Here is a 15,583-nt window from a genome sequence, read left to right on the forward strand (position 1 = left end):
TCTCAGGACCCCCTCAGAGCACTGGTCCACCTCATCCAGTGTCTCATCTCCAGCTGTGGCCATCTCTGATGCTTCATGGGAAGGAGAAAAAACGAACAAACAAACGGAACACACAGGTGGAAGGGGAACCTTTCCTGACCCGTGGAGGAGACTGGCTGAAGCCCTGAAGCATCAGATTTTAGGAACCGACAACATGAACTGGAAGTGATCTCCAGGGCTGCTGAGCCCTTGCCCCCACTACCACTAGCAACCCCACCATAGAATCTGACTCATAAATTTGTCAATTTCACTCTTAAAACTAATTAAGTTGCTTGCCCCCACAATTCCTACCGGGAGGCTGTTTAGAACCTCACTCTTCTGACGCTTTGAAACCTTCTAAATTTGTAGCCTAAATGTATTGATGGCCAGTTTATACCTATTTTTCTTGCACCAACATTGTTGTCCTTCAACTTGAACACAAATGAACCAACCAGGCAAGTTTCAGGAAAAAATCATCAAAGTATGGAGACCAAAACCTTTGGTAGTTTATTTAAGACTTGATAACTATTCAAAACTTTAATACCTCTCCTAACTGAAACTTTAAAATCCCCTTTCACTAATGCATTTATCATGGAAAGTCTGACTTCAGGAAGTGAAGTTACATACCAAAATACAAATAAACCTGCAGACTAAAAATGGGAAAATATCCTCCAATGCATACCATAGAGCGTAGGTGATTCACTTCCACCAGCTCAGATTGCCTTCAATGATAAATGCATCTCAAGGTTTGAAGGCTTGATTCAGAGAAATATATGAAAGCTCAGATGCTTAACTGAACCTTAACCAAACGTAAGACAGCTGCAATGGTGAGGTCACATTCAACATGCAGTAGAAGGTATGCTTTTACAGAAACTTTATACAGCTGACGTTGAAGGAAGTAGAGCACAAGACTGACCACGAATGAGGTGGGAAGATACAATTTTGAGGAGTTTAAGAAACCTAAATCCTCCATACTGACTCTCGCTCAAAGATGACGATTTGCAAGGGACTGTGCAAGATGGAAGTCCATTTTAAACAATCCCAGAGCTACATCATAGCCATATGAATCTGCTGAACCAAATGTAAGGATAGACCTCGATCAGTCCAATTAGGCTAACATGTTGGCTGTTGTATACCAAGTTGTACCCACCTTCGTAACACAGCTAGGTTTTCTTCATCATCCATAACAGAGCCACCTCTGCTTTGATGGATTTCACTCATTTCACTCTGGAACACAAAGTGAAAAAGGATGTCAGAGGCAAAATAGGAAAATGTACTTATAGTCTATTTGCTATACCACTGAGATATATATAGATATATATAACTGTCCCTTTATTCACAAGAAAGGCTACAACTATGAAAAATGAAGGAAACCATGAGGCAAATTCAAGAGCAAAAGAATGAAAGTTTATTTGGATAAATGAGGTGTCCCACAAAAGAGGAAGCCAGCGGGACAGCTTAGAAAGGCTCTACTCTTTGTTCTCTTCCCAGCATAAAGGATCTCAGGGCAATGATACAATCATACAGGACAAAATGGAACTCTGTTTAACTGAAACTTGATTTACCAGAGCTCTTCTGTCTGGGACTTTCTGTATTTCTTTGAAAGTTCTGTGACTTTACAAAGCCTTATGACTTTGTTTAGATTTGTGTGTGCGCGCACGCGCGCACACACACACACATGCACCTGATAGAATTATGAAGATGAAACAACAAATTCAGAATTACTTTTGCTCTTCTGTAGTTCACTCTCCGGGGCATGTTACCTTCTGGGCTGGACACGTAGTTAGAGCCTCTTCGAAGACCTGGTATAGAATCAAACAGCAGCTGTTAAACTGGAGCAGATTTGGCACAGATCATTTATATAATCACAGATAATAGCTTAAATTCTCTTCCAGTTCATTGGCATGGTGCATAAACCTGATTTAATGGCTTCTGCAGTTATTTACCTGGAGAGGTAGAAGGAGATTTTACAAAGACTTCAGGTCTTGGTGCCACCGGCTGAACTGGGCGGGTCTGCTTAGCTGCCAGTTTCTTAAGGCTCACTTGTCTCTTTTGAAACATTTCTTCCATGCTTTCCTGCTTTTGAAAGACTTTTTGTACATGTTCCTGTTGAAGTAGCATAAAATTATCATCATGATTCTGAATAAACCCACAAGACATGCCATCATTTATGGTACACTGGCCCCAAGATGTGCTGCTTTTATACAGCATCTAAAAAAGGAACGTGTAAAAATAATGTTCTAAACTTTAAAAAGAGAATTTTTTCACTCATTCTAACTAAAATATAATTTATAATGCCAGGCTGAGTCATTTAGTCCCATCTACCATCAAAACATTTCACTGCTGACTGCACATGCTAAATTTAGGGAAATCAAGTAATTACTGATTCAAACTTAAGGGTCAATGTTTGAAAGCACGTAAGTGACATATAAGTCTAAGTCCCATTTTTAAAATTAACTTCAGCATTTAGGGGCCTAATCTTCATTGAAAGTCAATGGGACTTAGGTTCCTAAATGCTAACTTAATTATATTACATAATAAAATAGCTAAGAATGGTAAGAGACACACATCAAAGTAACATTCCATTTAGAACAATTCATTTTTCTAAAGAGTGTACACATTTAGAATCAGGTCTTTGCTAACATGTAACACACCACAAGAACTCATTTGATAGAATATCTTTTGAACAATACTAGCCAAGAAACTAGCCAATGCTAGATATTCTGATGTCTCTGGCAGCAAACCAGAGGGAGGGGGAGGGGGGCGCGGCGGCGAAGGGAGACACACAGCCAAGCTGGGGCTATGTCTGTCCCGTGACTCCCAGTCACATCCACTGGTGCATGGTGCCTTGGAAGAGGTAGAACTGCTCTACATTAAAGCTGTCCTAGCAGGTGGCCTATGCTGCTGCAGGGGAAGTCATTAAAAGGGCAGACCATCCCTTCCCCTCCATACCCCAATACATAAAAGCAATGATGGGTCCATATAAAAGTAATGCTGGACTAGAGCAATACTGGTGCTGCAGTTCCCAGCTAACCCCTTCACCCAGTATTGCTGCCAGAGACTGTAGATGGGGTTGATGAGTAGAATGAACAATAAGCCTAAAAAAATTCAATTAACATCAGCCCTGCAAGAAACCAAATCTAAAATTAACAAAGTGACTATAAATATAGGAGCACATGCATAAATAGTAAGAGTACCATTAAGTCCTGGTTGAGAATGGGTTCATATAATTTGTAAACTTTATTCAGTTCCTTGATTTTATTGTCTGAGCCAGTGTCCAGGAATTTCTCAATCTCCTGCAAAGCTGATTCTGCTCCATCCTGGGACTGGCATTTGTCTACAGGCTGTGACGCTAGCAGGTAAATTCCTTCATCACACCACCTCATAGACTGGAAACACAAAGAATACAGGAAAAATACACATCAGTGGAAACAATTGAGTGGTTTGCAGAACATACTTCATATAGTTATTAAATGTTCAGCTATGGGAGGAGGAAAAATCCATATTTCTGATATTTTTTCTCCCCATTCACAAATGCCTGTTTTACATTGGAGACATTCTTCCTCCACTGGTCATTATTTACTTCCAAAAACACAGGATCATCACATGCTCACAATATTATTAGGAAGTGAGATTAGAAGCAAAACTATTTCATATCCAATTTACCTTCTCCAATAGATTGTGCAGTTCCAGAGCTTTGTTAAGAAGATCTCTCCTCTTTTCTGTTTCTGTAGCAAATGCATCACAGAGATGATGGAGTTCATTGCACTTTGGAAGAATGGAGTCCACAGCATAGTGGTTGTTTTGAATAAGCTGGTCACCGTCAAAAGCTAGCACCCTAGCTTTTTCTAAGGATTCCTAAGAAAGTAAAACATTTAAAAAATACTAGATTTAGGGGTAACTTTTGTTAGGATTAACATTCTTCAAAAAGATCACAAATAAAATACATATTTATGAGTTGTAATATGGAAAAAGTGCACTTATATGCTATGCAAATAATTTCATTGACTAAATTGTTAACTGTTGCATTGTCTAATAAATCAAGGTGTTTTCCGATCTTTCCAGACACCCAAGTACATCGGTGCCCCTCTTCAATATAGTATCTGTGTGCTTCACAAACATTAACCAATTTAATCTCACACCACCTGTGCAGTCAGAAGTACTATTATCATTATTTTACAGATGGGGAGCTGAAGCACAGACAGATTAAATGACTTGTTCAAAGTCACACAGGAAAGCTATGGCAGAGCCAGGAATCAAACACCCAGATCTCCTAAATCCCAGACCAGTGCCTTAACCAGGAGATCTTACGTCCATAGATATAATCACTATGACTACATAACTATTCCACTACAAAATATAACTAGGAAAACTGAAAAAAAAATTCTCAATTTGTGTGTCCACAGCAGATATTTTGTCAGATTGTATCAAAAAATTAAGTAATCAGTCTCATCAGTTCCAAATTTTAATGACATTGGTTGTTTTAATCATTGGGAGGAAAAGACACTCATTCTATCCAGTCTGAGTTTTGGCTCAGGGTCATAAAATATATTCAGTAACATCCTCATTTTTTCTCAAAAAGCAAAAATATACTGTAGACGAAGAAATATGGAAAAGTTACAAGAACTTACACGTGATTTTTCTTCAAAGTTGTCAAGATCCTTCAGAAGGTGCTCCACATGTGAACGGCTGTTTCCCACGTCCGTAAAAGCAGATAATCTCTCGGACACAATATTTAAAGCTACTTTGACCTGAAATGAGAGATAAGAGGATGATTTCACCTGCCTCTGAAATAAGACTACTGCTATACAGCCAGCATAATATGCTGCTACATGAGAACTGGTTTGGAAAGAACACCAATGCCAACTGGTCAGTGGAGATCAGAACATTGCAAGGAGAATACACTTTGTCTGTAGAGAGAAACATTCAAGCTAACTAGTCTCCTATTTGTATCATTCCCTAGTGACCTGAAGAAGAGTGTTGTGTAGCTCAAAAGCTCTTCTCTTTCACTAACAGAAGTTGGTCCAATAAAATATACTACCGCACCACCTTGTCTCTCTCATTTTCTGGGACCAACGTTGCTACAACACTGCAAACATCATTCCCTAATAGTAATCCTTGAAGTATCACTGACTGTAATTGACTGCCCAGAGAGTACATACTGTGATAGCGAAATGTAAGATCAGGGCAAGTACAAGAAAAGAGTTTGGAAGAAAACTTTCAATTGCATGAGAAATATGCAGAGATAGATAAGGGAAAAAATACATTGCTTTAAGGATTAGAGGGTGTTGAATGTAAATAATCTGGGAAGTGATTTTGGATCCTTGGGGAACGAAGGTGACATAAATGTAAAAGTTTAAAACAGCATCAAGAAACTCTCACCTCTCTAAAAGTTTGTTCAAAATTCCGGAGCTGCATACATTGCTTAAGCTTTTGATGATGTTTAGCCCAAAACTCATCAAAGGCAACCTCCGTTTCATCTAATTGAGCCAGAAGCCTAAAAGAGAGTAAAGCATTAGAGAGACAGTTACAGTCTTTAAGAGACAACAGCATCTTTTAATGGATAACTCAAAGCCTGATCTTTTTCTAAGCAATAAGATGGACTATTGTTAGCAGTACAGTAGCCAGTGTTCCTGTACTATTAGGTAGCTTTTCCTCATTTTTGGTATTGCATGTAAGTGATTTCTTGAATAATACTGATGTAAAACAGAAATCCACCATGAATGTTAGCATTTATGGAAAACAGATAGCAATGGCTAGATCTAGATGCTGCACATACTCACATCTAACGCCTTGTTTATCCTAGAAAGTGTTGTCGATGCAACTTATAGCAATGATCAAAAAATGCTGTAATTACAACACTTGTGCCAGTTCACACAGCATGCATTGGTCACCAAAGTATGTTCACAATTGGTTCTCTAGCATTGACAGTGAGAAAAGTGCACTGTAGGCAGTTATCCCACTGTGCAACTCAACACCTTGTGCTGCTACAAGTTGTGGGAAGTTGGAGAAGATTGCAGTGCATCATGGGTGCAGGCTCAACGTCCCATGATACAGTGATTTCCATCCTGTCATTCCATGGGTTTCCGACTGCATTTCACAGCATTTTTCAATGGCCCGTTTCCTGTGCACCCACCATCTCTATCTGAAAGGATGGATCCTGCACTACTCTCCAAGGTTGTTGTCAGCGTTCTGAACACATCACCATGTGCAAGCTGGCAACTCCAGACTGCTACCGGTCGGTCACTAATCAGTTTGGAGTTGGTAAGTCCACCATTGATGCTGTGTTATTGCAAGTATGCAGGGCCATTAATCATATTCTGTTACGAAGGACTGAGAGTCTTGGAAATGTGTGTGAAATAGTGGATGGCTTCACAGCGATGGGATTCCTAATTGTGGTGGGGCGATAGATGACACACATATCCCAATTTTGGCCCTTGTCCATCTTGCGACAGAGTACATCAATAGAAAGGGGTACTTCCCTACGGTATTGCATGCTTTTGTGGATCACTGTGGGTGATCCACTGACATCAACACGGGTTGGTCAGGGAAGGTGCATGATGCTCGCATCTTCAGGAGCAGTGGCCTGTCCAGAAAGCTGCAAGCAGGGACTATCTTTTGAGATCAAAAGATTCCAGTGGAGGATGTTGAAATGCCCACAGTGATCCTGCGAGACCCATCCTCCACTTACTGCCATGGCTCATGAAGCCTTATACAGACAACCTGAACAGCAACGAGGAGTGCTTCAGTAACAAGTTGACCAGGTACCAAATGGTCATTGAACGTGTGTTTGGCAGATTGAAAGCATGCTGGTGAAGCCTTTATGGCAAGTTAGATCTAAATGAGGAAAATATTCCCATGGTTATAGCTACCTGCTGTGTGCTCCATAATATTTGTGAAGCTAAGGGTGAAAAGTTTTCCCTGGGTGGAGCACAAAGAAATGGATCACCCTGCGGCTGACTATAAACAACCAGATGTCGGGACACAATCGGGAGGCCATTCAATTCAGGGAGGTCTTGAGGAACTATTTTGACAATGAGCACCAATAAAGTGTCTTTGTAAACAGCACTGTGACATGCTATGACTGCTAGCCAACTTGCCCTGTACATCAATGTAAGCTGCAACCACCGTGTACAAAGGACATATAAAGATTACTTATCTTTCACAGACTATGTCTTTATTAAATAACAGTTATTCACAATACACAAAATGCTGGGCTGGTGGGGAGAAAGCAGTGAGGGGGCAGTGCGGGCTATTACAGCAGGTGTAATTCCAGCTATCACTCTGGAAGCTGTCGGAAGGGATGGAGTGCATGTGTGGGAAGGGCATGTAAAGCAGTTCTGTATTGACTGGAAGCGGTGACGAGCATGCATGAATCCAGTCTGCAGCTTTATGAGTGACTTTAGCAGCTCCATTTGCTCCTTCATGGCTTTTGTCATGAGCTTGTGACCTCTATCACTCGCTCCTGGTTTTCCCTCCTGTCCTTCCTATCTTTTTTTTGATTTTCAGTCACACAGTGTCTGCATGCCCTTTCTTTCCTTTTTTTTTCCACCTCAGAGGACTGGAAGAGTTCTTGGAACATCTTCTCTTTGCTCTTCCACCGGTGTTTTCTTATCAGACGCAGGCGCTCAGCAGGTATGTAGGAGTTTCCCCTCAAGGGCACATCTGTAGAATCACAATAAACAACAAACAAAAGCATGATTGTCAGTGCACTAACAGCACTGATTCATTACTGTAAAATACACCTCTTTCTCACTGTTCCCTGGCAAGCGCACAGCTCAGCGAATTGCCAGAGCATGGTGAGTTGTGCTCAGGAGGAGGGGGCACTCAAGCTGGGGAAAAGGTTCTGGGTGGTTGTTTGGTGTATTGATGAAGGTAGATAGGGACAAAATTTCAAATTGTGCCACCATTTTCCACAGGCGGGGGCCATAGAAGCCGATATCTCACTCCTGAGAGTAACCAGGAATTGCTAGGGTGCATCTCCTCCATGGGAGCAGCTTCAAACCGGGTCACTATGCTGCTCACCCGTGTGTTGCTTTGGTCCCTGCACAAATGATTGCCGATTGGCATAGGAAAGTTTCCTCCAACAGGGGACAAAACAAAGCAGCTCTACCAAGGAATCTCCAGCAGACGATTAGCTAGTACATCCAGGAAAGTTTCTTAGAGATCTCTAGAGGATTCCCATGAAATCTCAGTGTTCATTAACACACTTTTCTGCTGCACTGCCTAGCTGCACAGGGAAATGGAAAGCACATGAAAACAGCTTCTCTTATACATTTCTATCCCTTCAACTAGTTGTATAGCGCAACAAAGCAAAGGACAACTGTATCTTATATAATCGACCCGCATCAGCTAAAAAAACAAACAAACTAACTAAAAACTTACCAGAGCTCTCTCTCCTGCATCTTGCATGCCAGAGCTGGAGGGCTAGGACTGGCTTGAATCCTCCAGTGTTGAGAAGAGGTCCTGGCTTGCCATGTCAGCAAACGACCCAGTCTCCTGCTCTGCATCATCCTCCAACTCGACCTCGTTGTCCATGACTACTTCCTGGAGGTTGAGTCTGGTGTCTGCTGTCTCTGAGCACAAAGAAGTAACCACGGGTCTCTGAGCAATGGAGGTGGGGTAGCTGTCGAGGATGGCTTCCAGCTTCTTAAAGAAGTAGCAGGTCTTTCGTTCTGCCCCAGAGTGATGGTTTGACTCCCTAGACTTTTGGAACCCCCTGCTGCAGCTCCTTGATTTTCACATGGCACTGCAGCATGTCCCGCTCATAGCCCTTCTCTGTCATGTGATGAGATATATAACCGTAAATATCAAAGTTCCTATGGCTAGAGTGGAGCTGGGACTGCACCAGCCACCTCTCCCCAAATGCTGATCAGATACAGAAGCTTTGGTGTGCTCCAAGTGGGAGAGCATTTGGTGCCACGGTCAGCTGGGAAGATGCGATGTGAACTCTCCATACCAGCCAAGCAGGAAGTGGAATTAAAAACATTCCCAGGACTTTAAAGGGAGAGGGGTGGATAGCTGCAGGGCAGCAAAGTTCAGATTGATGGCCAGAACAGTCAGGATGGGCATTGTGAGACACCTTTTGGAGACCATTTACCACAACATAACCAAGCACAGTGTTTACACTGATGCTTTGTTGCTAAAAGTTTAGCACAAAAAGCTCTGCGCCTCTCGTCAAGGTGGTTTTATTTTGTCATCAAATAAGGGGAGTTGGGTTGGTAGGGGCGGGGGAGGATTGTAATGTATACACCACCACTGTTTTGACGCAAAAAGCTGACTTTGGTTGACAAAAGTCTGTAGTGTAAATCAGGCCTAAGTTCTGATTTGTAATAACCCCTATATTCCGTTCTCCTGCTCAGAGATGATCAATTTGGAGTTTTATGCTATATACAAGTGTGTAGTAGTGACTGTGATAAATAAGAATTTGTTTCACTTGTAATTTAAGCCAGGTTTGAACCAAGTATTTTAAGCTTATTTTACTTTTCAATCTACCTATGTATATAAACACAAGTATTGCACTTAGCGCTATGGTATCTGAGTGCTTATCCTCACAATGTACATTACTGTATTTAGGGTATAACTAGATGGCTGCAGGTCAGGACTGAGGTGCACGTGGTTTCACTGACAGCAGCAGAAAATTTCACCCAGAATTTTGAAAAGGATTTTAAAGCAGTTAGGAGTTGGATGAATTAAAAAATTAAATTTAATGTAGAAGAGGAGCTTATAATGGACTCTGTAGTACACTCCTGCTTTCCTTCGATATCACAGCCATGTGGAACATTTGGATAAACTACTCAATAAAACAAACAGATGGCTTGCAGGTAACTAACTGCAGTAATGATAAAAATGAAGTTGCTTCTGCCAAACTCTCTTCGTTGGAATGCAGAGCTTGTCAAAATGAAACTGCATGGACAACGTTGGCGCTGAAGCAAATATATCCAGAGCACAAAATGACACACAGAAACAACTTAAAATACTATCCAGGGGAAAAGTCTATTTTGATAATACTGTTCAAATTTGTCTCTCTCTGTTATAGCCATATAAGGGCTTAAAAATTGGCAGTAATTTAAGACAAAAAACAGGAAAAGGCTTAATATCTATTACGTAACTCTATAGGTCTAATTCTATTTTTATATCAGGCACCTAGCAATCTCAAAAACAATGTTTAATCCCATGTAAAAAGACCAGTGATACACCAAAAGCTCTGCCCTTACCCATGCATAAGGGAAAAGAACTCTCTCGACTTCAATCACCTTCTCAGGAAAGGTCTGAGTAAATACAGAGCTCTCTTTCTATGTAACCTGAGGTCAACTAAGTTGGTCTCTTAAGGTGAAAAGGGCATGAGTTCCAGAGTTGAGAGCCCTTCACTGAAAACATCTTGCCCCCAAGCCAGCTGGTGATTGTCAAATAATAAAGAACCTTGTAACTATTGTTCTTCGAGATGTGTTGCTCATGTCCATTCAGAATTAGGTGTGTGTGCGCCACATGCACCGGTGCCAGATATTTTTCCCTTAGTGATATCCATAGGGCCTGCTCTAGCACCCTCTGCAGTGGCACACATGTGTGCTCATATACAGAGTGCTGCTGGGCCCCCCCTCAGTTCCTTCTTGCCAGAACTCCAACAGAGGGGACAGAGGGTGTGTTGTGGAATGGACATGAGCAACACATTTCGACGAACAACATTTATGAGGTAAGTAATCGTTCTTTCTTCTTCGAGTGCTTGCTCATGTCTATTCAGAATTAGGTGACTTACCAGCAGTGCCTCCAGAGGTGGGCAGGAATTCATAGACATGATGATTGGAGCACCGCTCTGCCAAACCCAGCGTCATCTCACGCTTGCTGTGTGATGGAAGAGTGGGATGTAAACGTATGAATTGAGGACCATGCTGCGGCTCTACATATGTCCTCAAATGAATACATGCGCCAGGAAGGCTGCAAAGAATGTCTGCGCCCTTGTGAAGTGGGCGGACAGGGAAGCCGGGGGCATGACCCCCACTTGCGCATAACAGACCCAAATATAAGCCGTAATCCAAGATGAGATCCATTGGGATGACACTGGGCGTCCCTCCGTCCGGTCAGCAATTGCCACGAAGAGCTGCGTGGAGTGGTGGAAGAGTTTGGTCCTGTCAATGTAGAAAGCTAATGTCCTCACATCAAGAGAATGGAGACGCCTCTCTTCATTAGATTCATGAGGCTTCGGATAGAACACTGGCAGAAATGTGTCCTGGTTAACATAGAAGTCGGAAACGACCTTTGGCAGAAATGCTGGATGAGGATAAAGCTGCACCTGGTCCTTGAAGAAAACTGTATATAGCGGCTCTGAGGTCAGGGCTTTTAGCTCAGAAACCCTCCACGCCGAGGTAATCGCCACCAGGAATTCCACCTTCCAAGACAGATGTGTGAGGGGGCAAGAAGCCAATGGTTCAAATGGCAAAGCCGTGAGCCTTCAGAGGATGAGGTTCAGATTCCACTGTGGGAGTTGATCCCGTACTGATGGAAAAAGTCTCTCCAGGCCCTTAAGGAATCTGGATGCCATCTCGTGAGAGAAAACCAATCTGCCTTGGATTGGAGGGCAAAAGGCAGAGATCGCCAGCAGGTGCGCCTTAATAGACAAGGTGGTCAAGCTTTCCTGCTTTAGATGAAGCAGATAGTCCAGGATCACCTGAATAGGAGATTTCATTGGTGAAACGATTTGACTTGTTGCCCAGCAGGTGAAGTGTTTCCATTTGGCTAAATAAGACGCCCTAGTAGAAGGATTCCTACTCTCCAACAGGATCCTCTGAACTTGGGCCAAGTATTGTTGCTTGTCCCTGCTCAACCATGAAGCATCCACACCATCAGATGCAGAGTGGCCAGGTCCGAGCGGAGCAGTTGGTCTGGTCTCAATGGGAGCGACCACAATGGTGCCGACGCCGGGGAAGCACTCCTGGTTGATGCTGCAATACTGGGCGCTGAGTCCAATCGTGGCTCCGACACCAGTCTGAGTGCCGATTCCATGAGAAGGGCCTTAAGTCTAATGTCCCCAGTCCTTCTTGGTTCGAGGGTGAAACCCTTTGCAGATCTTACACTTTTAACAAAGGTGAGCTTCTCTCAGACACTTCAAACAGCTCTGGTGCGGATTGTTCAACAGCATAGGCTTCTTGCATGAAGCACAGGGTTTAAAATCCGGGGACCGGGGCATGCCCCAACTCTGGGTAAAGTAACTAACTAACTACTGGATAACAAACTCTTAAACAACAACAACTCTATACACTAGAAATAAAAAGAAACCACTAGGAATACTAGGACTTGCAGGAGCAAGAGAGTGATAAGAAGGAACTGGGGGGGAGGAAACGGCAGTGCCCTAAATACGATGCATATATGCGCCACTGCAAAGGGTGCTAGAGCCGGCCCTATGCATACCACTAGGGGAAAAATTTCCGGCACTGGTGCATGCGGCGTGCACACACCTAATTCTGAATGGACATGAGCAAGTACTCAAAGAAGAAAGTGCTTATAGGTCAAAACCCACGCACCAAATTGCAAGTCAGATTACAGAACACAGGCATTATGTGCCCTGCATCACACATTATTACACAAAAAACAAACACATTCTGTTCTGCATTAGCTGAAGTTTCTGGGTAGCCTTTTAACTTATCCCAAGCAGAGCATATTGCAGTACTCAATCTAGAACTGCCAAGGACATGAATGTCCCTGGTTAAATCTCTATTTGAAAGACTGCAATCTTCTACTAGACGAAGATGGAAGAAAAGCATTCTCTGCTACAGTTGCTGTATGGACATGCAGAAACAGCTAATGACCTAACACGACTCCTAGATTCTTAGTAATAAAAGGACAAACACACCCAAAAGAACATCTCTCTTCTGCTATCTTCCTCTTACTGCTTCCCCAAAATAATATCATCTCTGTCTTATCTGGATTGAGTTTAGGTCAGACACCTCTCATACAAGTAGCAATCTTCTCCAGACAGTGAGAAAGCTGATGAACTGCATCATCTGAGCCAGATGAAATGGAGGCACAGAGCAGAGTGTCATCAGTATATTGATGGCACTGAAATCCAAACTGTATCTTTATTTCCCTCACTTGCAGACCAAGAACCAAAGGAGACAAAATAGACCCTGCAGCACTTTGCTCAATAAAGCCTTTGGAGCAGAAGAGCAACTGCCTCCTAGCTGCCTTCTAATCATTCACCATGTTGAATCATTTTGCCAGTCTGTTACCTACATCTATAAAAATTAAATACCAGAAAATCAAAGAACAGAACTGTGTAAAATAAAAACTTATGAACACTCCATATTTCATTAATCTCACCTTTCCACAGTAGTTTGATTGTCAAGCTGATCTTGGTTGAGTTTGTAGTCAGCATTCTCAGTAACTGGCATTCTAATACTGTTAAGAATATCATGTCCCTGTTTTAATGCTAACCTCAAATCCTCCTGCAGAAAACAAAAAGTAACATTTTTTTCCAGTGATTTTCCTAAAGAAATCTTGCCAAGCACCATAGATAAAGGGTTCTTTAGAGGAAGACTAGTGAGAACAATTCAATAAAGTAATTTGATTAAAAGTAATGATTCTACATTTGCCATGCTTGTTCCAACCTCTCAAACCTGTGTTGGAAGTTTCATGAGAACAGACACTTTTACAAGATTTAAAGTGCTTCTGGTTGTGCCAGTGTTACCTTGAGAATTTTCGCTGCTGTACTCTGAAACTGCTGCCAGACTGGTTCAAATTACTCAATTTTAAAAAATGTTATCTGAACTGGTTTGTCTATTCCGAATCACAATTTCACATATATGGGCACATATAGTTACAAATAAAAAATCATGAAAATCTAAACATCCCCATTACTATATCCTTGCTCGCACAACAATGTCCATTAGGTGCTATATCTTCTTAGCCTCCAGGATTATTTTTGAAAGGAATAAAATCCTTATTAAACTTCAAATACAGCCAGGCAGCTTTAAGATTTCAAGGTCTCACATTCTTAATATAATCTCCCTAAATATTTTCAAAAGCACTCCAATTTTTCAAATATATTTTTATTGCTAGTTATAATTAAATTAACATGCTATCTAACTAAAAGCAGGGTAATTTTATACAACATACCTACCTTCATTTTGTCCTTCTTTTCACTGTGTGCTGCAAGAAGGGAGCTGGTTGAATGCACATCATTTGGTAATTCTGTTTCAGCCAGCTCAGTCCCAAAGGACTGAAGCATTTGAGCTGTTTCCTTAACCATCAGGGCGAAACTTTCTATGGCCTTTTGGAATATAAAACCATTAAAGATATTTCATGCTCTGAATGAACACCCCCTCCCCACCCCCCTTAGTAAAATTCAAACAAACTACAAATAGTAAGCAGAGCAAAGAAGTTTGATTTAAAAGTTTATTTTAAAGTATATTTTGCTAGCGAGAGAAGTAAATAAATCATGTTCATCATTAGCTTCTTAATTGGATATTTTCTCTATGCTTACATCAGGTGCATTCTTCACACATTTGTATAACCAGGAGTCATTTTTTAATTTGAGCTTTTGCCCTCTCTTATAAACAACAATACACCTCTCCACCCTTCAAACAATATTCCTTTGCTCCAAAGCCCTAAGAAAACCACTCCCAAACTTATTACTCATGTTATTTCTCTAAGACGATTAAGTTCCACTGAGACCATCTCTTCACTCAGGCTATGTCAACTTGCATTAATTAGCATGTTTGTTTTTTTTAAATAAATGACAGCATACAAAACAGAAGGGTCCTTTAAACAGTGAAAAATAAAACCAACGAACTAAGACTTACAGTGCGATGAGCGAGCCATCTGTTATGGCAATAATCCAGAGTGCCACCAAGGTCTTCTGTTAGCTGTGTTTTGTCAACATAACCATGCAATTCTGTTACTGAGCCCAGCATTATGATCTGCAGCCACAAAGGAGTAGAATTAATATGACCAAATTAATGAAGTCTCATATTAGGAATTTGGAGGCAAATCCTGCCGGCTTTACTCAGGAAGCTGAAATCAAGGGAAGAAGCCTAGGATGGATTTGTTCCCTTCGTGTATGCAACAGCACACCAACTCAATAGTTGTTTATGTTGGAAGATGTTACAAATGTAATGACTGAAGTCATAACCACCAGCATATTTTTCAGGCTGAAGAGTATGTGTTAAGTAAGGCATGTGTACAGAACAACATATAGTAGACAATTCCATCAATCTTTGCTTTTGGCACACTACATATGGCTATTTTCTGAAAGCTTTGGTATTCAGTTAATTCACGTCATGCAAAGGATATCATAGTCATTATCTGTAAAAAAGAAAAGGGTGTTTAAGAAAGTAATTACAGTTACATGACGAATCGCCCACTAATACTACATTATGGGCCAGATGTAAAAAAATCCAGGATCCACTTTTCAGGGAAACATAACTGTGAGTGTAATTTTCATCCACAGTTTTCAATGGCTATAGCTGATGTATCTTAGAAAGTTAGGTATCTATTTTGTGGTCACATTCAGGTACTTGGACATTTAAGTTACATTAATCATTTCCACAAATAATTATGGACACAAAAATGG

The 15,583-nt window shown here is 41.4% G+C and overlaps 1 protein-coding gene across 11 annotated transcripts in view; it reads right to left on the reverse strand.

Annotated features, from left to right (window-relative positions):
- MCF2L (MCF.2 cell line derived transforming sequence like) overlaps positions 1 to 15,583 on the reverse strand; it is a 260,528-nt gene that overhangs the window by 27,226 nt on the left and 217,719 nt on the right. For all 11 annotated transcript variants that reach the window (XM_067563667.1, XM_067563670.1, XM_067563666.1 and 8 more), the window contains 10 exons: positions 14,814 to 14,930; positions 14,132 to 14,281; positions 13,333 to 13,457; positions 5,401 to 5,515; positions 4,650 to 4,769; positions 3,685 to 3,876; positions 3,216 to 3,407; positions 1,965 to 2,124; positions 1,744 to 1,820; positions 1,169 to 1,245 (listed from right to left, as the gene is read on the reverse strand). In XM_067563667.1, coding sequence (XP_067419768.1) covers positions 1,169 to 1,245; positions 1,744 to 1,820; positions 1,965 to 2,124; positions 3,216 to 3,407; positions 3,685 to 3,876; positions 4,650 to 4,769; positions 5,401 to 5,515; positions 13,333 to 13,457; positions 14,132 to 14,281; positions 14,814 to 14,930 — 1,325 coding nt within the window. The remainder of the gene's footprint in view (positions 1 to 1,168; positions 1,246 to 1,743; positions 1,821 to 1,964; positions 2,125 to 3,215; positions 3,408 to 3,684; positions 3,877 to 4,649; positions 4,770 to 5,400; positions 5,516 to 13,332; positions 13,458 to 14,131; positions 14,282 to 14,813; positions 14,931 to 15,583) is intronic.

The sequence above is a fragment of the Emydura macquarii genome, unplaced genomic scaffold, assembly GCF_026122565.2.
Source record: "Emydura macquarii macquarii isolate MOO-44397 ecotype Brisbane River unplaced genomic scaffold, CSIRO-AGI_Emac_v2 contig_2531, whole genome shotgun sequence".
Classification (NCBI taxonomy): Eukaryota; Metazoa; Chordata; order Testudines; family Chelidae; genus Emydura; species Emydura macquarii.